Source organism: Musa acuminata, chromosome BXJ1-10 (assembly GCF_036884655.1).
Source record: "Musa acuminata AAA Group cultivar baxijiao chromosome BXJ1-10, Cavendish_Baxijiao_AAA, whole genome shotgun sequence".
Taxonomy (NCBI): Eukaryota; Viridiplantae; Streptophyta; class Magnoliopsida; order Zingiberales; family Musaceae; genus Musa; species Musa acuminata.
In genome coordinates, this window is record NC_088336.1 from 22,262,747 (window position 1) to 22,287,247 (window position 24,501).

A 24,501-nucleotide genomic window follows, 5' to 3' on the forward strand; every position below is an offset into this window, starting at 1 on the left:
TCATCTGGAATACAGCGATAGACCACCAAAACGATGAAAGCCACGTACCAACTCCAAGCCACTGAGCTACTCAATCAGGCAAACTTTTTCCACCATGTCTGCGGCCTGCTTTCTTCTACCAAAACCCAATAATGTATCTTCTTAGCTTCTAGTTCATGATGCTACTCTCCTACTCGGAAGGAGAAATGGATGGCATACCCACTGAATTGACATCACAACCAATATGAGACCGGCGGTATACGTCTAGCCTGGCTGTAGGACTCTCTGCAGCTGCTGCTTGAAAGCTTATGTGATGTTTACTCTCTTTAATACTCGGTTGTTTTGTCCCGATTCCATCGTGCCCACAATTTAGTTAGAAGAAGCACCCCTACAGGAACACCTTGTCGGTATGAAGCTTTGGCAAGTTGCTGGATTGAGAAACCATATTTAGCCTGCGGCAAGAGGAATATACCACCATCACGTATAATATAGTGTGCTTCTAAGGCCTCTCTGCTTTGATGAAAGCTACAGTGTTGTTAGTAATTAACATGAGATAATCAAACAATATATCTCTGCGTGGATTCAGTTCTTATATGCACCACGCACATACAATACAATCTTCAGGATATGTTCCTCCCTACCAAATTCAGCACAGATCACTCTCTATTATAATTATTGATCGAGATGCACTCAATCATCAAGTCGGCTCCAAGAAGAACTCAGTTGTTAGGAGATTCACGTCCTAATAAAAACATAAATCCAAAGATGCAACAGCATCAAAATTTGTTTGTTTTATGCGCATGATGAGCATCATGGGCCATGATGCCTTTTGTTCCACAGAAGCCTTTTCTTTTCATTGTTTTCTCTTTTTTTAGTGCTACTTCGAACATATAAACAGCAAACATTTTAATTTTACTCATAAATAATTTTCCACTTGAAATTAGATTGCTGGGTTCATGTACTAATGTTGTCAAAACTTGCAGATTCTTGTATTGGAATACTCCATCGCAACTCATGATGATAACATCATCAAAGCGATATGCTTGTGTCTTCTTTTCCACCTTTCCCCCCCATTATTTTACCATCAAAATGGCATGCATCAAAATCCAGTAGATTAGTCTTCATCCGGTAACCTTTAGCTAAAGTGAGTTGCTGAACTAAAAGTAAAGACAGCTAATTCTTTGTCGACATAAAAATGGTGCCTACATCTCTCTTTCTCTGATGCATCTCTTTTCCCCTCCTTACCAAATGCTGCAACTTGGTCCACTTGTTGCGGGTGAAAGGTCATGTTCATTCAGACTATTAGTATATGAGTAAGATATCTTTTCCTCTTCTTTTTTCTTTTTTCTGAGAGATAGCAAAGAGAAATATTTTAGTTAGATAAATAAATATGTATTCACAATGTATTAGTATTTATATCATGTGCAAACTTTCTTATGAGTTTAGGAATAAGGTCTGAAACACCAACAAGAAAGCTATTATTTGACTGAGTAATTAGGTACACACTTTATTCTTTTATGTGTTCTTTCCTGTTCTTATCATTATTAATGGCTCGAGTTATTATCGCTGATGACATATATGATTCATGTAATATTTATGTCTACATCAAATTTGTTTTCATACCGAAATGAAGATACAATTTCTTGTCAGCCTAAAATACTATACATTCTCACATTTGCTGGCCGAAATCAATGATAAAGACATTACTAATCAAATCTGCGACCTTCGGGGATAGGCACAGACAGCAGGGGTTCCCACCACCCCTTATAAACCTTAAGCGAAGCTAATCATATTATGTCACACCATATGGAGAATCCTTAGTTCTCTTTATATGCTACATCATGTCACGTCCTGTAAATATATTTCTAAGATCAAAACTAAGCCCACCACGACTTATAAGCTTTGAACGTTTTGATCATTTCTTGGTTGACTCTGCGTGGCTCAGGTGCTCCTCCAGAGTGTAATCTTGTCGGTGTATACAGCATTGCTACAAGCTAAAACCTTCAAGCTGTCGTTTTAGTCGTCGTCCTCCATTTGAGACCGCACCGAACGCCATGTTTCCCAAGCAAAAAAATAAGCGGCGGTGTGTTCTTCATGGAGATGCTAACAACACGCACCCTCAGCTAGCTTCAAATCTACTGAGCGTGACGATGTGGAGCCGCTTGCAGAATCGAATCTCGCACAGAAAAAGGTACACCATCACAGAAATGGACAAAGGAAACAAAGTAGACCTCTTCTGGCTCTTCTTTCATTGGCTTAACAGCAAGCAACTTGATCGATAAACGACTTTGGATCCCGTGGAATTAATTCTGTGAGCACAAGGAAGCTAAGAAATCCAAAGGAAGTGTAGATGGGAGATGTGACGCCACGCAAGTGAATTCTTGATGCCTCGAGCAGCTTCTCCTACCTACTAAACTGTCGGCAATCCTTGAGAATTGCACTAGAATATGCTCTCCAGCACCACCTTAATTACTAGGTGGGTGCAATTAGGCTGTTGCTTCGACCTTGCATTACACCTTGAACAGCGTCTTCCTACCCAAGAAAATTACAGGAACCTCAAAGGCATTGCATATAAGGGAAAAAATGGGTTAATTAAGACAATATTAAGGTCCTGAAACGTGCCTGTTAGATAAAATAAATGGTCTACTTGTACAAAACCAAGAATACAAGATTATAAATCGACCACAAATGAGATATAAAATAATTATACCTAAAGTAGGTTCAACCTTCACCGGCGCTTTATCATATAATAAGTGTTGAGTTGCTTTACAGACTCCTGTAACATATTCAAGTGTACCAAGTTTGAGATTGCATGCCCACTCTCTTTAAGAAGAAGAAGAAGAAGAAGAAGAAGAAGCTGGTCCATGTTATGCTCCTCAATCTATGAATTGAGATCTCTTGGACCTCATGAAGGAGATGTCTATAAGGATAGAAGTAACTTTTGACTCCAATGAGACCTTGATTCTCTACTCTCTACTTAGATGAAGCATATTCTCTTTATGAAATAATCTGGCAGCTGGAACCTCTTTCTGTTTACTTCTTCTCTCTCTTCTAAGATATAAAATATGAATTGATGTGGTAATCACCCAATCTTCAATGCCACTAGAAAAGAAATGATCTCCCAATCAGTGACAATTACGCCCCACCGACAACATGCGCGGCCAAAACTACGTTCCGTTCTTCGCATGTATCCACCTTCTGTTACCGCGCACGCAAAGATGGTGTTGGATGCATGTGGGTGGCGGAGTCCGGTCGTAATCGTCAGACTACAATCTATTTCTTTGCCATGTCCATTTGTTATTGTGTCTCAGGTGGTGTTGTGACTGCAATTTTCAGTGTACCGATTTGTTTGGATCAAACAACTACAAATCTTACTGTTTGTACGTTAGCTAAATTCTCTGTCAAAGCTTGTGCTCCGTATAGTGTGTGTGTGTATTTGCCTTTTGTTTGGAAGGGAATGCATGTGTACTTTTGATGCACTTGTTGTATAAACATGACTAGATTATTCTCTGTCTATACGCTAAGATCGATTGAGATGTTTCACTTCTCAATGTAAGCATACTTAAATTAATGAGTTGAGTAGATGAGAGGCACATATATAAACCTTGTGCTTACTCTACAAAAGAAAGAGTTTGCTGGAAACTTTCGATGCTATGGACTGCCCGTCGCTTTTATTTGTTTTTGCAGATGTATTGATGTGGACTGTCCATCGTCATTAGTTGGATTGTATTTCATAGATCAAATTTACGTAAAAGGATAAATATGTAAGTTTATAATTGAAAGTAATTTGAAATGACAGCATGATTCAATCGTAGTTTTTGCTATCAGCAGTGAAAAGTGTTTGTATATATGACAAATGGTGCTGTTACTGATAGAAAGGATGGGAGTGTCTCAGTTTGAGAGGTTCTAAGAAGCAAGAAGGGGATGTGCTGCAGTGGTCGGTCTTCGGTCCTTTTTCTTGTTGGTTCTTCCTTCCACGGTTCATATATTAAACTACAATAAAAAACCATGGACGTGTCCTTTCTCTCCTTTCCTTTCATTGGAGGGGTTTATTTAAGGCTCGTGCTCGCGACCCTTGCGTCTCTGCCTGCTCGTCTCTCCCTCCTCTGCATCCTGTCCTTTTTCTTGCCGACTACCGTCACATTACTAGGGGAGGAGGAAAAGAGACGTGAGCAGGGCTAAGCGCACTGTGAAGGACGCCCAATTCCGACAATATAAGACCAGCGGCGTGGTTCACCTTCGGCTTACCGCTCTCGATCTCTCGCTGTCGTCCTGGTTCCCGTGGATCTAACTAGGAGGAGAAGGGCTCTGCTCTTGTTTCTCTTCCTCTGTTATTTCCAAGTCCGTTTCGAAGTAGTGCTGCGCCAAGCACCGACAGTCCGCATTTCCTCTGTTCTTTCTTTCCGTCTCTGCTCTCCACCGCTTTGTAGGAGAGCGAAGGAAAGAAGAGAAGTAGAAAGGAATGGATAGGCTTTCGTCGACGGCCATTCTCCCGGAGGCGTTCCAGGGGACGAGGGACGACATTACGCAGCAGATGGGGATCGTGTGGGAGCAGATCAGGACGCCGGTGGTCGTCCCCCTGCTCCGGCTCTCCGTGTTCTTGTGCCTGGTCATGTCCGTCATGCTCTTCGTGGAGAAGGTGTACATGGCCGTCGTCATCGTCCTCGTCAAGCTCTTCCGGTGGCGGCCCGAGACGCGCTACAAATGTGAGCCCATGGGGGACGATGCCGAGCTCGGCAATGCCGGTTACCCCATGGTCCTCATCCAAATCCCCATGTACAACGAAAAAGAGGTGTCCTTTGTTTCCTTTTTGGTTGCCAGTTTCAGCATCTCGCTCTGTTCCTCCCCCCTCTCCACAACGTACATGCATTAACTGTAATCTACTTTTACAGGTCTACCAGCTCTCCATTGGAGCTGCATGCGGTCTTTCATGGCCATCGGATCGTATCATAATCCAAGTGCTCGACGACTCCACAGATCCGGCAATCAAGGTAGCTACTCTTCACTGCATCGAACCAACACAGGAGACTTAATTTTGAGATAGTAGTTGATCTAAAGCGTAAATCCTCCATTTTATTCTCTCAAATTTTCCATCTATATGTTCATATATGTAGCTATCAGTTAACATCAGTAATTACTACATAAAATGCTCCATGTGATACTTCCTCGGAGCATTAATTTCGTCCAGAAAAACTCGTCGACCCTTTTCTTATCAGAAAATAAGAACAATGTTTCCAGGCTCATTTTCACGGAAACAATAGCAAAACAACAACTTCACATCCTACTCTCTGCGCTGTACATTCTCACAGTTCCTCTCATTTCTCTACTGCAGCAGTAGTATCTTCAACAGGGCCCTCTGTGACAAATAAGCTCATCCTGAATCCATTTCATCAGTGTATTTTGTGTGATCATCTGACTTCTTGTCGGTCCAGATTTTACGATACATAATTGCATGGCACCTAAAGTTTGGCAATGACATCTTACATCAAACATGGACGGTGGCGATGTGCATGGCAGGAACTGGTCCAGATAGAGTGCCAGCGGTGGGCGAGCAAAGGGGTGAACATCAAATACGAGATCAGGGACAACAGGAACGGCTACAAGGCCGGGGCGCTCAAGGAGGGGATGAAGCACAGCTACGTGAAGCACTGCGACTACGTGGCCATCTTCGACGCCGACTTCCAGCCCGAGCCCGACTTCCTCTGGCGCACCATCCCCTTCCTCGAGCACAACCCCCGGATCGGCCTCGTCCAAGGACGCTGGAAATTTGGTAATCTTCTTCTCTCTTCTGCAACTCCACTCCAGTGAAACATCTGCTGCTGCTTCACTCCGAGCAGTCAAAATCTCTATTAGTGAGAGAGGAGAATCATATATCACATCGTTCAAATGATACGAGTACGACGGGCCTCGATTCAATCATGGGGAGTAAGTTGGTTGGAGGAAGAAAGAGTGTCGGTGGTCGTTCTTTATTGGATTTTCTCTATCTAACGTATCTTTCTGCCTGGATTTACCTACCATCCCATTCTCCCTTTAGAATCCAATGCCCTTCCCAGACGCCTTCCTCTAAACGTTCGTCTGAAGGTTTTCTTTGGGTTATCCTTTCCTATATTGTTTTGCCTTAGTATAATAATAGATCTCGTTAAGACCTTTCACCTGCCTTCACTCCTAAAAGCAATAGCAGTTGCTCAGCATACTTTACCATATTTATTTTACCTGTAAAAACTATTTTTATTTCTCTTCGAAGAAAAACATAATAATATTTTAACGTATATTGAGACTTGTGGACCTCCTGAAACTGGTTGACAATTGAAGAGGCCCACCAATAATAGTTATAGCGACAAATGTACCACCGTAGGGACGCCCAACGCATCAGTAGAGCATGCGACCCACGTAGTCGGTAAAGGTTCGTTGTTTGAACTCCATCTTGATCGAGACGGATCAGCCACACCACACCATTATTGATGTCTAACCTATGATTGCCTTGCAAATGACCGTGGTTGGGTCTGAGTCGCATCCGATTGGCTCCTACGGTGTCAATTCGCAAATGAAATTGCTAAATATAATTGCAGTGCTATGTATATAATTTTCTCATTTTCGTAGACCACCATATCACCCTTTGCTGAGAACTCATAAAAATTGCTGAAATAAAATACTCAAATATATAATTTAAATGTGCTTTCATACATTTAGACCTTAATAGGATCCTTCATCAGCTTGCTATAATTTTGACCAAGAAAGTGACATGGCTACTTTTGGGCCACGTGTTCGTGTGGATCCCATCACCTGTGTCAGTAAGTGGTTTCCATGTCACCCATGAATCTTTGCGTGTGGCTGTGGCCACATTCCAAATATATGGAACAAGGAAAATGGTCCCATGTTTTGAGCTTGGTATAAATGTACTGTTATACTGTAAAGCTATACAGAAGAGCAATATCTTCTGCAGCAATTGACTTTACTTGTCGGTCACTCGTTATACTGCAGAATAGTCTTGAATGGATAGGGGTCCGTTGATTCTTCTAACCAAACCTTACAATGCGCAACGCAGTGAACTCGAATGACTGTTTGATGACGAGGATGCAGGAGATGTCTCTGGATTACCATTTCACTGTGGAGCAGGAAGTGGGTTCCTCCACCTACGCCTTCTTCGGCTTCAACGGTGAGTTCTTCGTACATCGATTACTGGGTTATCTCAATGTTAAGCACATTGTTGACTCGGTTCTCTTCACAGGGACTGCCGGGGTGTGGCGGATTAACGCTCTCAATGAAGCCGGAGGTTGGAAGGACCGCACCACGGTAGAAGACATGGATTTGGCTGTTCGAGCGAGCCTCAAGGGCTGGAAATTCATATTCCTTGGAGATCTCAGAGTACGTATTTGTTGTTGTGATCATCTGAGTATAATATTAGAGCTATATACAAATATCTGCTGTCAAACTTGATGTTGCTCTATCGAGTTGGGGGGTCTTCTCATCAGTTCATTTCATGATTTCTATTGAATCCCTGAGTTCAGGTTAAAAGTGAGCTGCCGAGTACTCTTACGGCCTACCGCTATCAGCAACATAGATGGTCTTGCGGACCGGCAAACTTGTTTAGGAAAATGGTGCTGGAGATTGCCAAGAACAAGGTCGGTTCCCTTTTCATTATACAGAGTCAGAGTCACCTTCTTTGAAGAAAAGACAGAGTCACCTTTCTATGAATTCTGATCAGTTTATATACCTTCTTTGATGATACAGAAAGTAACACTGTGGACGAAAGTTCATGTGATCTACAGCTTCTTCTTCGTTCGGAAGATCGTCGCTCACATCGTGACCTTCATATTTTACTGCGTCGTGATCCCTGCAACTGTTTTGGTCCCGGAAGTACAAGTACCAAAGTGGGGTTTAGTCTACATTCCCTCCATAATAACACTTCTGAATGCTGTCGGAACACCGAGGTACGGAATGGACTCAAACTTCTCTTCTGCGTTCTCCCCGAGATTCATGGTTAGACGTCAAGGAAACTCTGCTGAATTCGATGCACAGGTCTCTTCACTTGCTAGTGTTCTGGATCCTTTTCGAGAACGTCATGTCTCTCCACAGAACAAAAGCCACCTTCATCGGCCTCTTGGAAGCAGGGAGAGTGAATGAATGGGTGGTCACTGAGAAGCTGGGGGACGGCATGAAGACCAAAGCGGGTGCCAAAGCAGCTAAGATACCAAGAATCAGGATCGGTGAGAGGTAAATCCATAATTCTGTGTCATCTATCAGCCAACTCTCTTAGATGAACCTGCAGCACCGAAATCACAAAAAGCTAATTTTTTATCATCAAATCACGCACAAAAAAAACAGCAAAATTTAAGTGCAGCCCATATCTATTGCATTAAAGTTTACCTTCGTCGTCAAAACCAGGTTACATCTGTTGGAGCTCTTGACTGGAGCTTACCTCGTCTTCTGTGGGTGCTATGATTTGGCCTTTGGGAAGAACTATTACTACCTCTACCTCTTCTTCCAAGCAGTTGCTTTCTTCATCGTTGGGTTTGGTTACGTTGGCACCTTCGTTCCACATCCTTAATGGTCATAGTTTGCTATACCAGCGAACACCTTGCGGTATACATTGTGGCACATTTGTATCTTTTACCTGGATTGCATAGATAAGCTTTTGAGCAGCCATGGAGGTCAATAAATAAACCTCAATTCATTAGCCATGCAAGGCAGATTTCAGCCTGATAGGATCCCCCCGTGTGCATATTATGTTGAGCAATATAAGTATCATGGTCTACACAAATCTGATAGATAGGAATGATTCAGTCTCCCCACAACAGCTGCGACTGCAGTAGTAGTGAGTGAATTTATCATGTCTGGAGTCAAACACCGGTAGAAGTATTATGATCATTGGACAAGCCGACAATCTTTTGTTGCATGTGTTATATCCAGAAGAAGAAGAAGAAACAAAATTGTAGCCACAATTTGTTAGGTTTCAAATACTGAAGTCTTTTTTTGCGGTCATCATGATATGCAGACACTAAAGTCATTCAGTTTCTTGCAAGATCTAAGTTCTTTGTGCAGTTGTGTTTGTAAATTGAAATGCTTCTACAATGAGAATGAGGAATCCCATGTGTGCTTTGCTTTCCGTTGAGCAGCTAAATATATACTGCTGAAGCAGCACACTGATGCTTTGTGTTGTTATGTTCTTAACATCATAACAATTGCGAGATCCAAACTGTGTAGAACAAAGCTGGTATACCGATAAAGAGAAGGGGCAACCATAGTCGGACTCGCCCTCGTTAACAGGCTGCTCCTCTCTCACAGCAACGTCACATCTCTGCTTTAAGTCTTCTCGGTGGTGGGGCGGGAGGTGTTTTGGATTACTTGGTTCTGTTTCGTCTTCTTCCCGTGGCGATCATTGAACCAGTCGTCAGGCATTGGGGTGCTAAAGCACATTCTCAAAGTAGACGATGGAAGTCGAAAGATGTGACAGACTGGCCGATCGCGATGAAAGAGAAGTGATGGGATGTGGTGCAGCAGGACTTCGCAGATGCGTCGCTTGGCGGCACTGATGGCAGAACCCGGGCGGAGACGGCAGGTTCGCTATTTCTCCTCCTCCTCGCTCGGGGACGCACCCAACCCCAACTTGAGCCGAGCGATAACAAAGGAAACCATGTGAGTAAAAGCAGACCTCTTTTGGGCCGGTTTAGGATCCAAGAACACATACACTGGGCCGGAAATCATCAACCCGTGTTCGTTCAAAGAGTGACCACCATGTCACGTGCGATTGCACGACCCGCATCGGTGTCACTTACGATTGCACGACGCATATCGGTCCATCACCTCGCCCGCTGGCGATGGATGAATCTTCTTCGTCTGACGGTCTTCTACCAACCGCGTCGGACGCCGTAGGAAGCAAACCGAATCCTCTTTCCTTCCGCTCCCTTTCACCCTCCTTTAAATCTGTCTCTCTCTCTCTCTCTCATTCTCGTTCGATCCCCGCACCGGAATAGGAAGGGCAAAGGAACGAGGCGAGGAACAGCCGCTCTACCTTGTGAGTCCCCCTTTCGTCTCTTGCGCGACCCTTTTGCACGGTGTTCTTCCCTCTCAATTTCTTCGACCTGCCAATCCCTAATTCTGTTCGCTGTATTATATTAATAAGATCTGCATGCTTACCCGCCTTTATTAACGAATCGATGAAGCGATTTAAGTTCTTCTTGAAAGATGATCTTGAGGGTTTGCTTCTCCTGATCTTTGCGTCCAGTTCTCCACTGTACCCCTTGCTATTAGCGAACCGATGAAGCGATCTAAAATCTTCTTGATTTAATTTACTGAAAGAAAGTAGTCGGGGCTGTGCTGCTTGTCGTCAAGAATTTATTTGCTAGTTACTCGTTTGAACACCACAAGAATCGATGTAATCACCAAACGTTTACTGTCCAATCAAGAAGCAATTTATCGAGGGTTTCTTTTTAATCGATGTGGAACTTATCGCTTAGAATAAGAAGGAACAAGATGAAGTGAATCTTTGTAGTTTGTCAGATATTATATCATCTTATATGTAACTATTCGAGCAAAAAATTGCCAAGTGATGGAAGGGGAAAGGATAGCGAGTAAGGTTCAGGAAACTTGTTTCTTGACGAATTATTGCTTTTCTGATATTTGTTTCCGTCAAGGATAAGGGGGAGGATTCAGGGAATTTGTTTCTAGACTAATTGTTACTATCTTGATATTTATTATAGTCACACATTGGCTTGCATGTCCTCAATCGTGACCAACATGTACTGATAGTTATTACATGATGATCATCATAAATACACATCCATATTTGAGTGGTTTTAGTTACTTGGAATTTCAAGTAGTGGGTTCATGTGGCACCTTGTATTAGACTATTTTGTGCTATGTCATATAAACAGAAGGGTAGTTTTGCACTTTTGAGGTAGTTGTATATTCAATTCTTTGATCAAAATTAACATTAAGCGTAGCAAAAGTCTACAGAGATAGGTTCTTTAGTTACTTATTTATAAGCTTGCTTAGACTCATATGAACCTTATGTAAATTAGTGATAATTTGTCCTTGATTGCTCAAAGACAGCTTTCGTCTTTATTTTTTGCAGAAGCATCTCATGGCTAAAATCAAACCACAAGCATTACTACTACAGAGTAAAAAGAAGAAGGGACCAACTCGAATCAATCCTAGTACTGTCATTACTTGCAACATCATTGTTATATTGATTGTATTGTCCCTATATGCTACGTACAGAAACTGGTTTAACAGGTTAGCCTCTTTAGCTGCAATTTGTTTCATGCACATGTATATGCTCTTGCTACTGCAATTGATTTATTAATTTTTTTCATTGTGAGTTCAAAATTACAGAAAGTTTTATCAGTCTGCAACATAATATTCTGTTAGTAACTGTTTGTAAAGTATTCTTAATGTTGATCAATTTTATTGAAGGTCAAGCAATCAATTAGGGAACGGCTTGGAAAATTTTGAGGTATATAACTGAGATTTCACATTTCTTTAACTCGTTCATGAACTCATTACTCTCTTTAACTCTTTGGAAGTACTTAGCTTTCTTGAATCTTTCTAGCTTGCTGCAGTTAGTTTACTATTTACATCTGTTAACTTCATGACGAAACTATTCTGTTGAATCTCCATGTTAAGTTCTTACCTGAACCTTAACTATCTGGCTATCTGTAGTTCACCATTAGTTTTTGATATGATATTAGTGAAGTCTGATTGATTTTTTTCTCTTTTTGTTGAAGCATTCAGTAACATCTGGACAATCAACAGGAACTCATCTTCCTAGCTATGCTGTAAGTTTCTTCATCTGTGTGATGTCTTGTCAATTTGTTATTGAATTTATTTTTTTATATCTAGTCGAAATTATTTTTTTATTAACGCTTGTGCATTGCATATTGACTTTCATCAAGTTTGAAGATTACATCTTTGGATATATTTTCAGTTAAGTATTTCCTGTATTCTTGAATTAGTTCTAAATCATTGTTATTTTTTAATAGATTTTCAATACTGCAAAGGGTTCAATAACTATTGAGCTCTACAAGGATGCTTCTCGTGATGTGGTGAATAAGTTTGTGAATTTATGGTAAGCACTTTTGATGATTCTGCAGATTATATTTTTTTTTTCTTTGGTTCATGAAAGTAGTGGAGAATTAACTACCATCTTTGCCTGCATTAGATCAGACAACATTCCACATAGAAAGCTATATTAATGCAAAGATTCTAGAAGTGAGAATCTGAGATATTGAAAAGAAGATCACGGTGCTTCAGAAAGAAAGAATAGAGTTTAGGAGGAAAAAAGATGTATAATACAAATGTCTGAGAAGCAAGGACAAGGTTTAGAAGGAAAAGAAGAGGAAATTGAACAGGGAAAGAAAAAGTACAAGCCTATTTATTGATATCATGTATAGGGACATTCTTTGCTTCTTTTTAGTGATATAGTTTTGCGCTCTCTGTTATAAAATAGTTGTCACTAGATTTTGAATAGCTGTCCAAAAGTGGCTTTGGCAACTGATCAAACTGGCATGGTACCGGCACATAGGCAGTATACCAACTTCGACCACCCAACACAGTTGAAGAAAAAAAAGTTAAATATTAACTGGTAGCAACCCACACAGTCCAGTGCTAGTCCTTGGTCGAAACAATAAGTACCAGTCGGGTATGTATTGACCGACCGGTATTTAAAACCTTGTTATGAACTAAGAAAAGTTTACACTTTGTATTGTCATAATGGATATTAAGTTAGTCCATTGATTGTATTTAGCTGCAATAGTACAATTAGTATTGCATTTTTTAAGGGCCAAGAAGTTTTAGTATTATAAATGTAAAAATTTACTGTTGATAGTAAGACACTATTATTTAAGTTCATAAATGATACACATGTATACAAGTGAATAAAAGGATGTCAAGTATTGTTGGGTCTAACAGCCATCTTATTCTTAATAGCATATAGAACTAGTAGTTGCATCACACGTACCCACCCAATTCCCTTACAAAAAAAGAATTGAAAGAAAACAGAATGTTGCTCGGTTGAAACTGAGAACGAGAAAGTTCCATTACAGGCTTCTTCTTTGTTTACCGTGCATATAGATTCATGATACCATAAGTTAAATGACCAAGAAATAACATTTTTGGATTAGCAGGAATATCAAATTGAGCATTGGTGAATTTATTTATCTTGACCCCTCCTGAATATATACAAATTTGACTTAGAATTTCTTTTGTCTTCTGTAACATAGAACCATAGTAGATTTTTATTTGTGAAATAGTCTACAAGGAGGTGGAAATGGTTTCTAATGGCTGCCACATGATTGGCAAGCAAGTGCAATTTTGTGGGTGGATAACATGGCCTGAAGGATTGGGTCATCAAGAAGTGGGCTATCAAGAAGAGAAGAGAGACAAGGTCGTGTTTGGTGCTATAGATCATAGTTCTCCAAATCGAACTGGGAAGCGACCCTGTCAAGTCTTGGATCACTAGGTTACTCATTGAATTGGTGGGTCAACTGGCCAGACCGAATGTTTAATTATTATTTTTAAGTATTAAATAATTTAAAATTATAAAAATCAAAATTTTAAGAATTAATAAAAATATATATAATGATAATATCAACCAATATTATAAACATAAATATTGGTGGTGATTACACTAAATTAAATCAGTTTTAATTTATTTCTCACATCAACTCTAATTTATTATTGACGTAAATGCCCTCTTAAACAAATAATAAAAAAATGTGAGTTAAGGCATTTAAGTAATCTTTCGTTATATTACAAAACTGGATCAGTTCATGTAACCCGGTAAGTTCATGCAGGTTATCCAAAAATCGGGCAAGTCAATAAGTTCATGCTAGTTTTTCAACACATCCGATCCAATAATTGAATCAGACCAGTTAATGGTCCAATCCCCAATTTTTCTGGTCCGAACACCCAGTTCGGTCTAGAACTGGTAACTATGCTCTAGATTGTATGCAGAACATCGTTGTTGTAAACACTGAAAATATACATCTTTGTTGTATGTTTATACTCCTACGTTTTGGTGTTTGATTAGTTTGCTCATCTCACTCTGTCCTTGTATCTCATCTTCATGAAGAATCTAATCTTTGTTCAGTCAGAAGGGATATTTTAAAGGGATGCTTTTCAACCATGTCATTAAAAATTTTGTAATTCAAGGAGGGCATTCACAAACACTTGAAGTTGCAGGAGACTGGATACTGAAAGGAAAAGCCCACGGTCAGCTTGCTACAAGGTTATTTAGCCTTCAGCTTTTGATAAAAGGGTCACCTTTTCTTCTTACACAATGTTATTATATTGTGCTTTTTTTTTTTTTTTTTGCCAAAATTTGCTTCTATTTGAAACTTCTGGTCATGTATGTGCAGCCCAAAGCATGAGGCTTTTATGCTTGGAACCTTAAAGCCTAATAAGGACAGCAAAGAATTTGAGCTTTTTATAACAACAGCACCGATTCCTGACCTAAGTGATAAACTTATCATCTTCGGACGGGTCATCAAGGGGGAGGATGTTGTCCAGGTAGTTAACTTGGTCCCCTTTGTTTTTCACTATTCCGGTGATTTATGTCTAAACACATTTTGTTTTGGTCACTTTAGTTTAGTTAGTTATTTTTTATTTATATTCGTAATTTAACAAAAGCAGGACATTGGCTTGATGCAAAGCGATAGACTGGGTTGCACAAATGGATTCACAAAACTAAGAAGCTATGAAACTCAGTTCAGTTCGATTAGAGGTTTAAGAACTAATTATGGTGGCAAATGGGATAACTTTCATATGAATTCAGCTCGAGACTCAACAAACGTGGCCAGACATATAATCTAGGGAACCTACACTAACGTGTATATTATCATCATAATGTATGATATTCCTAAGGATGTATAACATATGTAAAAATGATATACTTCACCCAAGTGTCAGAATGGCCAACCAGTAACAAAAACTAGTAAGGAACAGGAAGGTAAAAACAACAATGTTGTGGTGTGTGAATGCTGGTAACCCCTCAAGATTAAAACAGTCTTTGTTATAATTTTTTTTTTCAATGCATTCGACCCTGTTATGTGCAGTTGCATCTTGTACATTCCTCTAGCCAGAAATGCATTTTATGCCCCCTTTATGTCAAGTGCTATTAATATTTAGCTTTTGCTTGCATTGCCTCTCGACTAGCACGTTCAGCATGAAGCTGACAAACTTTTGCATGGGCTTATGTTTACGATGATACGGAAAGAAAGTTCCAATAAAGGGCTAAACTTTTGTGCTTCTGTCAGGTTTAGGAAATTGAAGTTGGAAATTTTATTATTACAGGCTTTTGCTTGGGCTCATGTATTTTCTTTTTCTGGTATTACTTCCCTAGGAAATTGAGGAAGTTGACACTGATGAACATTATCGACCCAAATCACCTGTGGGGATTGTCGACATTGCATTGAAGCAGGAAGCTTGAGTAAATATAGGTGTGTTTCTCTTATGGTTCCACTCAAAACGAGTGTTCAGGTATGCGAGCCCCAAATGTGTTTCTCAGAGAATTTTGGCAACAACTTTAGTCAAATATGTGGGTCGAATCAAGATTGAGTTGTAGTAATTTACAGTTGATGCAATCAGTTGTTGTTTTGAATTCGAAGGGTTTTTAAGACAAGATACGTGTTAACTTATATAGAATGTATCAGTTGACTGATTCATTCTCCGTTTTGGGGCTGTATATTGAAGAAATTTTGTCGTTTATGCATCAAGAACATAGGAGGATGTGAATCTTCTGCTTATCATGGCCGTGGCCTGCATATTCATTGAACATCTTGATCCCGAGTTATTTTTTATTTGGGTAAATATAGAGAGTTCAATGAATTTTTTTATTTTCTACTATTCATTGAACTCTATTTTGATCATGTGGAAGTTTTCTGAGGGGAATCAAAATTCCTACAGCCGCTCTGGCATTTGGCTACAACTGGTAAAAAACAAGGTGGGGCAGCTGGTCTAATTAATACCTATCATGAGACTCCATCAATATGTGGTCTCGAGAGAGAGTCGATGTACACATGCATGTTCCTAGCACAAAATTCTCGTACGTGCCAAAATCCCAAGCAAAGACGAAGAACGAGCAATTCTCGTACAATCTCCGTAATAAAAAAACCACGATGAATATGACCATGGCAATAGCTCATGGTCCCCGTAAATCACACGTAATAAGCCTTGGGATCACACCTTTGTCATGGCATATACAAACAGTTGCTATCCTACAGTCAATAATTTCTTCAAAAATAGGTAAAAGAAAAAAAAATTATGAGTCACAAAGCTCCACATTAACTACTAAGAGAATGAATAAAATGCAACTGGCTAATAAAATGTATGGCCTTCAAAATGGATTAAAGCAAAAAATATGCTTCAGCTACGCCTTGTAGGAGATAACCAATTCAAGAATCTAATCCAAGCATCTAGCTGGATGATGCAACAGGTTTAGCCATTGCCCTCTTGATGGCCTCTGCGTAGGTCCTGTGCTGATAGGTCAGTGTTGAGTCCAGCAAGTCCCACAGGGATGTCTTCGGATTCCAGCCTGCATTTGCAACATCTCTTTAGCTACAGTTTTTCTGTGACATCATTAGTAGGAAAAATGAACAACCCATTTAATGTAAATGTGATGGTGGGGGGGGGGGGGGGGGGGGGGGGTGAGGGGGGGAATATACCAAGTTGCTTATTGATTATGGTCATGTCAGGAATCCGCTTATCACTGTCATCGTACCCCTCACCATAGAACTCCTTGGAACTCACATCGATAGTCGCCACCTCCAGAGGAGGCTCCCCTGATACCTTTGAATATACCTGCAGAGCAGACGATAACATAAAGACTGTCAAACATCTGCAATTTTCCCATGGCAAATATGCACTGCCATACCTGTGTCATAATTTCAGCAAGTTGCTTTACAGTGACTTCATTGTTGGGATTTCCCACATTAAAGATGTGGCCATTAGCTCGCTCAGGATTTTCCTACAGTAGATTAGAACAGTATTTATATCACCATAAAGGTACAAGAGAGATAACAAGATGACAGGAAAACACGCACAATCATGAGGAGAACAGCTTCTATTGCATCCTTGATGTAGACAAAAGTTCTTTGGGACTGACCACCATCGACAAGTTTCAGAGGCTCACGTCGCAGGAGATTCTGCATTATGTAAATAACTAGGTGATCTTAATAGTGTAGAAAGGCCAATGAAACTATTTTCTCCTGAATCATGAGGACCATGATACATACATTACTGAAGCATGCCAAAACCCTGGGAACACCCTCGCTAGGACCATCGATTCCAGGGATAAAGTCCATCCTTGGTCCAATCCAATTAAAAGGTCTCACAATGGTGAATTCAAGACCATTCTCCGCACCCTCAGCTTGGAATGGACCAAATAAAATATATAAGGACAAGGTATAAGTACAGCATTACTGTAACTAAAAATTAGTAAGTGAACTCACCATAAATCAGCCTCTCAATAAGTTGCTTTGCACATGCATAAGACCATCTCTGCTTCTCGATAGAACCAAAAATGCATGGGGAGGCATCTTCCTTAAGTACATAGAAGTCGGGTTCCTATTTGATCATATATATTCTCAATGGTAGAGTAGAAAAACATATAAATGTTTCAAGAAAAAAATATACTAAAAAAACGGAAGTAACATCAAGAGTACATTATGGCTAGTACAACGTAGATGTAACTTATTGTGTAGAAACAGAACTGAGGTTGCCAATCATATGTCACAAGTCACTATGTCCCACCAATAATTTCCTGAAGAGGGTACCTCACTGATAAAAATTGACAAGATCATAAAGAATAGTTACCTCATGTATAGAATACAGAAAGCCCAACGAAGCATAACTTATGCTCAATATCATGGAACGTTAGCTAATTGGTGTGATGGGGTACATATCCACCGACCATTGCAATTAAAAGATTATATACTACATTGGTGTCTTGCTCATACAACAGTTACAGCACATTAACAGTGCTTTGTGCCATTCCGTATGCTGCAGCTATTCTGAACCAAAAACAAGAAAAATCTAGGCTATTCAACATTAAGTTTTTCACTTAGCTCTCATCAGCAGCACTACCAGAGATGATTGTCAGCCTCTGAAACATTTAATCATCCCCCAATTTCACTTCCATGAACTTATAATACGAACATAATGCAAGTAGTATATTTGATTATAAAGTTCAAAAGTACCATATTTGATTATGGTACGCCATAAGCAGATTTAAATAATTTTTAAATTTTAGGGTACAAGGCTTCTTATGGATTTATCATTTAATAATTATCATTCTCAACAATAAAGGTACATACATAGCTTAATCTAGTGAGCCATATTTCTCCCATACAACCTAACATCACATTTTTGTCATGCTATATCAAACGCTATAATATGCTTCCAAATTTGATATTTTTGCTCATGTATCCACGCAACAATTCAAAGGCTTTGTCAAAAATGTGTCACACAAGTTTCAACCATGTAATAAACTTTAATGATTTCATATTCATATGATACAAAATCTTCTCCTATTTTACATATCTACCAATTTTATAATGAAGTCCATAAAGGGCATAATGACACTTATAGGGTCTACATAGCTATATGCAGAATTTGAGATTGGAAAATACAAGCACAAGTGTGTGAAGAAATTACAAATATACTATAAGAAAGTCATACTGATGTACAGTATGCTTTACATGAAAAGTCATGCAAACAACAAACTAGTTTTTTCTTTTCTGATTCCGAGGAGTTACATCAACAAGCTGTCTCTAATCACACCATAAGAAGCTTCAATAGTGTCCATCATACATGAATTGCAAGTTTGACATCATATAAGCACTGGTTTTCAAGTTGAACACAAGTCGTTACCATTATGGAACCAAATATTACTAAGCTACGAAAGATTTAGAAGTAATTTTCGATATAAAACATATCCTCACGCATTTCAAAGAATCATTTCAGAGAAATACCTTTCTTAGAGGGTGATCCTTGGGAAGGAAGCTGCCAATTGTTTTCCCATACACTTCACAAGTGGAGAAGTGAATCAGGCGCTTGTTGTTTTCTGAGCAGTATCTAACCTGCACAACCATGTTCTGAAGAGATCACACCCAAACACACACACACACACCAAGATTCTAGAAAGCCAAATAGAAGAGAAGAGACCGGAATTCCCAAACTTACAACTGGGAGAGCATCGATGAAATTACTGTAGATGGTGTCTAGTGGACGGGTGTTATAATCCGCTGGTGTACATATTGCTGCCAGGTTGATCGTCTGTAGAGCAAAATAAAATTGAAAACTACTACATCAAGATTCCTTGTCAGAGGGAAACACAACGACAGTAGAGCAGGTCCGCAGGAAGAATTAACAACAGATGAAAAGAGACCAGTTCCTAAATCCAAAGAAACACTGCAGAAAAAGCAGGGAGAGGTAAAAGAAGAAGCAGATCTGTGTAGATCAAATGGTAAAGTGGGAAAAAGACCCAGAGGCCGAGATCTGATGCAAGAATTAATGTGCAACGAGGACGAGGGAATGGTAATTGCAGCAGGGTCAAACCAGATCGGACATCTTGATGAGGCCCTCGAGCCTGGAGTCGTGCTTGATGTTAAGGCGGTGGAACTGGATCCGGCCATCCCAGGAGTGGCGGGCCTGCTGTCCCTCCGCGGCCGTCGGTGGATCGAGGAGGTGCTTGATCTTGTCGCTGTAGACGTCGACGGCCAGCACCGTGTGCGGCGTCTCCGCCATCAGCTTCTCGCAGAGGTGGGATCCAATGAACCCCCCGGCCCCGATCATGCAGATCGTCATCGGCCTAATCGGGTTCCCATCAAGATCCAACCGCCCAGCCGCTGCCATCTCCGAATCCCCTCAACAAACCCTCACAAACTGCAAGATCCGCACCGACAAATCGGACGAGATCAAGAAAAAACACTCAAAGAAACTGAGACAAAAAAGGGCGAAGTCGGTGAGGGATCAAGAAGGGAATGCAGGAGCGTGGTGTACCTCTCCGAGCGACAAACGCGGATCGGAATGGAGAAAGAGCGGAGGAGCGACGGATCTCGAGCGATCAGCGCGGAGAGGCGGATGTATTGGTGAGGCGAGGGGGGATGCGAGCGTGGGCTATTTAAACACCCACCATCTCCCGTACGCCTCTTCGCCCCTCTCTTTGGTTTATTAATGATGTGGTTTATTTGATTAATGACGGTGATTTTTCACTTAAACCTCGTCGTCCTCCAAACAAACTGAAACAAACAAACAAACAAACAAACAAGAAGAAAGTCGATTTAAATCAAAAAAAAATTACAAGGGAAAAAAAAACTCAAAATTTGCAATTTTATTTGGATATAATTTTGATTAAAATGGTCCATTTATTCCTAAAAAACTTTTTAATATTAATTTATTAAAACATTTATAATTGCATCTCTCAGGATCACGTTATGGTGGGTCCGACGGCCAGGTTGGAGTGACCGACAGTTCCGCCGAGTGACCAGCCTCTCATTTAAGTGGAGGCGGCTATGCGTGATGTTGCTCACCGGGTTTACGATTGCGATAGAAGAGGAAACGAGTGATCGCGAGACACCACCGACAAGCGGTGTGTGTGGGCAGAGCGACGAGGCATGTACCACGTTTTCGGCGACAGCTGATCACTCGAGAGAGGGGTACGAGTGTGCGTCATTCTATTTACAAATGTCGTGACAGTCTGGAATGGCTTCGAGGTGGAAGACAGACTAGACTTATATATGGAGTAGTAGTAGTAGTAGTCCGATTCAATGAAAGAGGGGGAAAACATCATAGCCGGCTATTGCCCCCTCCACGTGTAGCTTTCCACAATCGTCACATAAAGGGATGATTAGGCTGAAATGACAGCTTACATTATCCTCTGTGAGAAAGTTACATAGCACCCGATCTAAGGGGATTAGAGATATATCTCAAATGTACCGCAAGTCCCATATCAGAGGGCGTAAAGATAGAAGGCTCGAATCTCATGCTATGTTCGAGTCGCAAGGACCAATAGAGAGGGCGTAAATTCTTCCAACTCTGTGGACTGGGCTTATTGCGGAGGATTAGAGGGAGGATTAGGCACCGGGATATTAGTCCTCGTATCAGCTCCATCGGTCGGCGCGCAGTTGTCCTTCACGTGAATCCCTGCGGGGGCCGCGGCGGCTCTCCCGCCCCTCGGTTTGACAAACGCAGTGGTCTGTGTGCTGCGTTTGGCGGAAAGGCTCCTGTTGCATCGCGACGAGGGGACAAGTGTTGCCCCGTTTCGGCTTCGTCGTTGCTATCCCTTTGTCGCCATCCGATGCTCGGCCCCGCGGCTCCGGCGAGCTTGTTACGTGCGACATCAAGAAAGGGGAGGAAGAGGGAACGAGGAAATGGAGTTGGAGGAGGACGGGGGTAGGAAGAGAGAATGGGCATGCGTGGATTGCTCCCTGCTGGGCCATGCGTTGCACGTGAACTGCCTCGTGGCTTCTCTTGGGCTTCTGCAGCTCGCTGCGCGCTCGGCGTTCCCAGCATCCGCGAATCTCCCGGAGCGAGGCTCGGGAAAGAACTTTTCCGCCAATACATTCTCGGTCTAATATATATATATATATATATATGTGTATATATGACATCAATCATCTATGTGTTTTCGCATGAATCATGTATAGTACACAACGTCATCTGTTTCTCGATATGTTACAGACTCATCCATATTTCTCGTAATTTTGAGTTTCTGAAGGAATCCAAAGAATCAAGAGATTTCATGGTTTAATTTTATCGTATTATACCATCCAATCGCTGCAAATTTGATGGGACAGTAAAACTGATGACGTTGTGTGCATCTGTAAGTAATAAAACGTAGTCAATGGAGGCCCAGCTTTACGTGAAACCTTGCGAATCACAGAGATTGCAACCTTGGAAATGAACCCTAAGAACACTCTCCTGCTCTGAGACTTCAGTTAATTATCTCTCTCTCTCTCTCTCTCTCTCTCTCTCTCTCTCTCTCTCTCTCTCTCTCTCTCCTACAATAACCTGAGGTTGGTAGTCCACAATGATCTCGGTTGTTTTGGATACAAATTTTGCTGTTTCTATCTTGACCCCATGTTGACACCAATCGATCCAACCCCACTTCTGCCTGAGCCATTTTGCTTTGGTAACACTCCCATTTTAGTTACTGTCCTCATCTGTCAACAGCACCAAGGGAGTTTTATATACATGGAGTAGCCCAAGCTTAACTACTAAAGTACAGTTTGTACTCAAGCTTTAAACAGACACCATTAATCCCCCACTAGAAGCTGGATTGCCTTTTAGAAAGGTTGCAATTTGAAAGACAAAGAAGTCCTCAACTTATCTGATCACTATCTTTTTCTTGCGCTTCCGTTGGTTGCAAACTCGGTCCTTGTCCGAGTCATAAGATATGGCATAAAGGATTTCAAGGTGGTATTATGGAACGAGAAGTAGTACGAAAAGGACAACCTAACATTATAGCACCATAGCCTTTGAGGGACACAGCAAGCAGCTTTTTTAGGAAATAGCACTATTGTAAACACGCCGACTGGCAGCTGGGGAACCCCCAAAATGATGAGGACTTGATGGCACAGAGGACTGGGCAGGGCCTCAAGATTGTCACTTCTAATGGGTTGAAGTGATTGATTTAGAGAACTAAGTAGGTGACATGGGAAGAAGGAAAGAAGAATTCTTCTCATGCGAGTTAGCAAATATGCTTAAGATTTTGAGCCAACACTGTCCTCGAAAAATAGCCCACCTGCATTCGACTCCTGTGCTGAAATTATTTGGTTCTCCCAAGTACTTTCCATTTTGTGTAAATTTTGTTTGAAATAAGAACTCTTGTAATGATTATAACGACTGTGGTAATGATTTTAGGATGATGTTATGTGGGAAGAACAGCCATTCTCACTGTTCATCAAATATATATATACACATGAAATTTGACATGTTGCTTGATTTTGATAGTCACAAAATAACAATGATTTGATTTGGTTTTTTTCCGTTTGGGGGTTATGATAAGTTATGGTAGTATGTTAAAGGGGGAAAAAAAGATAAAAGTGGGAGGAGATCTCATACGCAAATAGTATATATATCTCAGTTTGCTAAGAAGTAACTTGAACCTGAGTGATATATCAGTAGCATTTCTGAGAAACTTTCTACTGTGGAAATTTGCAGGATAACTTTGAATAGTATTGACACAAGCCATATCCTGCCAAATAAATGGCTGATTACCAGACCAGTCTCTCTTTCATTAATTTCTAGCCTACAACAAAAACCATATATATATATATATATATATATATCACTTCTGACTGAGGGAAGTGACTGTTCAATGATATATCACATCACATTGATCAAAGCCTGGAAAAGATCACAACGGCGACTGAAGAGGGAAAATAAAAAGGATCTCCATGGTGCTAAAGCTTCGGCATGCGATGCGCTCTCACTCCATCGGTCGTTCGTCCTCTCAGGCAACGCTATTGAGTCCCATACATCCTGACCATAACTTCTTTAACGATCTCTTCTGCAAACAGGAAAAGGAATTGGCCGAGTTTGTCAGATACATACACTGGCACGGAAGAAGAAGAAATCTGTGTAGGAAAGGGAGCAAACAGGAGTGAGAGATACCCTCTTGGGCTTCTGGTAGAGGAGCTCAGGTGGGATCTTGTACAAGTCCTCGTCCACGGCCTTGGGAGCTCTATGCCTCCTCGGGGTGGCTTGGATCCTCAGGTCGCTGATTACCTTCACTTGCTTCCTCTGCTGCCCTTTACCGTAGTGCTTCTCTCCCCCTATATCACCAGTCTTTTTCACCTAAAACCAAATTTTGATCAATGACACAAGTCAAGGCATGAGATACATGTAGTTGGAAAGAGTATGGAGTCTGAGATCAATGATAACCTTTCTATGGTGGTTAAGATAAGCCGGTCTCACTTGGGCTGACACGTTAAAGAGATCGTCATCTTCACCAAAAAAACGGCCTCGGATCAACCCAGCCTGCACTGCTGACTCGAAGTAGCGGGTGATGGGAAGCTCGTCGCAGTAATCCCAGTACCCAAATGCTGGAACCTGGTGCCTCTTCATCATGCCCTGTGACCAAAGGTAAGCACAAACATCAGCTGCTAAAGCCACACTTCATACTCCAACGAGAAAAATAACCAAAGCTCGTGGCCATGTTTACATACCTCCATCGTCGTATATGTATACGAAGAAGCCAATCTGTGTGAAGTGACCAAGCAATCGTTGAAGCGTTGGTGGTTAATATATAGGAGACCCCAAGGGAGCAGTAGTAGCAGCAGCAGTAGCGGGGGGTAAGGTGAAGTCTCAATCACAAGGACAAGGGAAGGAAGTGCTTTGGCCTTCTTTATCAGGCATGGCCTGCCCTCAGCTTAGGAAGCTTACTCATTGCCACTCAAAGACCCCATTCTTTTCCTCTCCCACCAAGTCTCTGGCTTTTTGGCTCTTGTCCCAAAGCCAACAGTAGTGATTCTTTTGCCCCCCGCCATGCCTGGATACACGAGTCCTCAAAGGATTAGGCCT

At 41.1% G+C, this 24,501-nt stretch overlaps 4 protein-coding genes across 5 annotated transcripts; 2 read left to right on the forward strand and 2 right to left on the reverse strand.

Annotated features, from left to right (window-relative positions):
• Positions 1 to 3,984: 3,984 nt before the first annotated feature.
• On the forward strand, positions 3,985 to 9,085 carry LOC135595518 (glucomannan 4-beta-mannosyltransferase 9-like). Its single transcript, XM_065086529.1, has 9 exons — positions 3,985 to 4,771; positions 4,872 to 4,970; positions 5,497 to 5,749; positions 7,025 to 7,135; positions 7,208 to 7,344; positions 7,488 to 7,601; positions 7,711 to 7,910; positions 7,999 to 8,193; positions 8,365 to 9,085. The coding sequence occupies exons 1-9, from the start codon at positions 4,442 to 4,444 to the stop codon at positions 8,525 to 8,527; spliced, it is 1,602 nt and encodes a 533-aa protein (XP_064942601.1). The 5' UTR covers positions 3,985 to 4,441; the 3' UTR covers positions 8,528 to 9,085.
• Positions 9,086 to 9,788: 703 nt separating this feature from the next.
• On the forward strand, positions 9,789 to 15,722 carry LOC104000732 (peptidyl-prolyl cis-trans isomerase CYP21-4). Of its 2 annotated transcripts, none has more exons than XM_009422846.3 (8): positions 9,789 to 10,034; positions 11,054 to 11,214; positions 11,395 to 11,434; positions 11,706 to 11,756; positions 11,961 to 12,046; positions 14,069 to 14,206; positions 14,337 to 14,487; positions 15,320 to 15,722. In XM_009422846.3, the coding sequence occupies exons 2-8, from the start codon at positions 11,063 to 11,065 to the stop codon at positions 15,404 to 15,406; spliced, it is 705 nt and encodes a 234-aa protein (XP_009421121.2). In that variant the 5' UTR covers positions 9,789 to 10,034; positions 11,054 to 11,062; the 3' UTR covers positions 15,407 to 15,722. The 2 variants fall into 2 exon arrangements, with proteins under 2 accessions (XP_009421121.2, XP_009421120.2); XM_009422845.3 differs by having other exon boundaries at positions 9,793 to 9,994.
• A 373-nt stretch (positions 15,723 to 16,095) lies between these two features.
• Positions 16,096 to 20,136, reverse strand: LOC135595519 (UDP-D-apiose/UDP-D-xylose synthase 2). Its single transcript, XM_065086530.1, has 10 exons — positions 19,978 to 20,136; positions 19,534 to 19,860; positions 19,159 to 19,251; positions 18,948 to 19,055; positions 17,427 to 17,541; positions 17,211 to 17,344; positions 17,019 to 17,120; positions 16,850 to 16,942; positions 16,641 to 16,776; positions 16,096 to 16,510 (listed from the first exon to the last, which is right to left on the reverse strand). Exons 2-10 carry the CDS (start codon positions 19,828 to 19,830, stop codon positions 16,392 to 16,394), a joined length of 1,197 nt encoding a protein of 398 aa, XP_064942602.1. The 5' UTR covers positions 19,831 to 19,860; positions 19,978 to 20,136; the 3' UTR covers positions 16,096 to 16,391.
• Positions 20,137 to 23,126: 2,990 nt separating this feature from the next.
• Positions 23,127 to 24,359, reverse strand: LOC104000730 (uncharacterized). Its single transcript, XM_009422842.3, has 4 exons — positions 24,147 to 24,359; positions 23,863 to 24,051; positions 23,593 to 23,775; positions 23,127 to 23,488 (listed from the first exon to the last, which is right to left on the reverse strand). The coding sequence occupies exons 1-4, from the start codon at positions 24,150 to 24,152 to the stop codon at positions 23,432 to 23,434; spliced, it is 435 nt and encodes a 144-aa protein (XP_009421117.2). The 5' UTR covers positions 24,153 to 24,359; the 3' UTR covers positions 23,127 to 23,431.
• Positions 24,360 to 24,501: the final 142 nt, after the last annotated feature.

What these genes read in the sequence shown, in the direction of transcription:
- LOC135595518 (XM_065086529.1), top strand. Translation starts at nt 4,442, where the DNA reads ATGGATAGGCTTTCGTCGACGGCCATTCTCCCGGAGGCGTTCCAGGGG. An exon ending in CCATGTACAACGAAAAAGAG is followed by an intron (nt 4,772 to 4,871) that starts GTGTCCTTTGTT and finishes CTACTTTTACAG; the next exon opens with GTCTACCAGCTCTCCATTGG. An exon ending in AGAATCAGGATCGGTGAGAG is followed by an intron (nt 8,194 to 8,364) that starts GTAAATCCATAA and finishes CGTCAAAACCAG; the next exon opens with GTTACATCTGTTGGAGCTCT.
- LOC104000732 (XM_009422846.3), top strand. Translation starts at nt 11,063, where the DNA reads ATGGCTAAAATCAAACCACAAGCATTACTACTACAGAGTAAAAAGAAG. An exon ending in AATAAGTTTGTGAATTTATG is followed by an intron (nt 12,047 to 14,068) that starts GTAAGCACTTTT and finishes ATCTTTGTTCAG; the next exon opens with TCAGAAGGGATATTTTAAAG. An exon ending in CACGGTCAGCTTGCTACAAG is followed by an intron (nt 14,207 to 14,336) that starts GTTATTTAGCCT and finishes ATGTATGTGCAG; the next exon opens with CCCAAAGCATGAGGCTTTTA.
- LOC135595519 (XM_065086530.1), bottom strand. Translation starts at nt 19,830, where the DNA reads ATGGCAGCGGCTGGGCGGTTGGATCTTGATGGGAACCCGATTAGGCCG. An exon ending in TCATCGATGCTCTCCCAGTT is followed by an intron (nt 19,056 to 19,158) that starts GTAAGTTTGGGA and finishes ATGGTTGTGCAG; the next exon opens with GTTAGATACTGCTCAGAAAA. An exon ending in CATAATCAATAAGCAACTTG is followed by an intron (nt 16,511 to 16,640) that starts GTATATTCCCCC and finishes TTGCAAATGCAG; the next exon opens with GCTGGAATCCGAAGACATCC.
- LOC104000730 (XM_009422842.3), bottom strand. An exon ending in ATCTTAACCACCATAGAAAG is followed by an intron (nt 23,776 to 23,862) that starts GTTATCATTGAT and finishes ATTTGGTTTTAG; the next exon opens with GTGAAAAAGACTGGTGATAT. An exon ending in TCTACCAGAAGCCCAAGAGG is followed by an intron (nt 23,489 to 23,592) that starts GTATCTCTCACT and finishes TCCTGTTTGCAG; the next exon opens with AAGAGATCGTTAAAGAAGTT.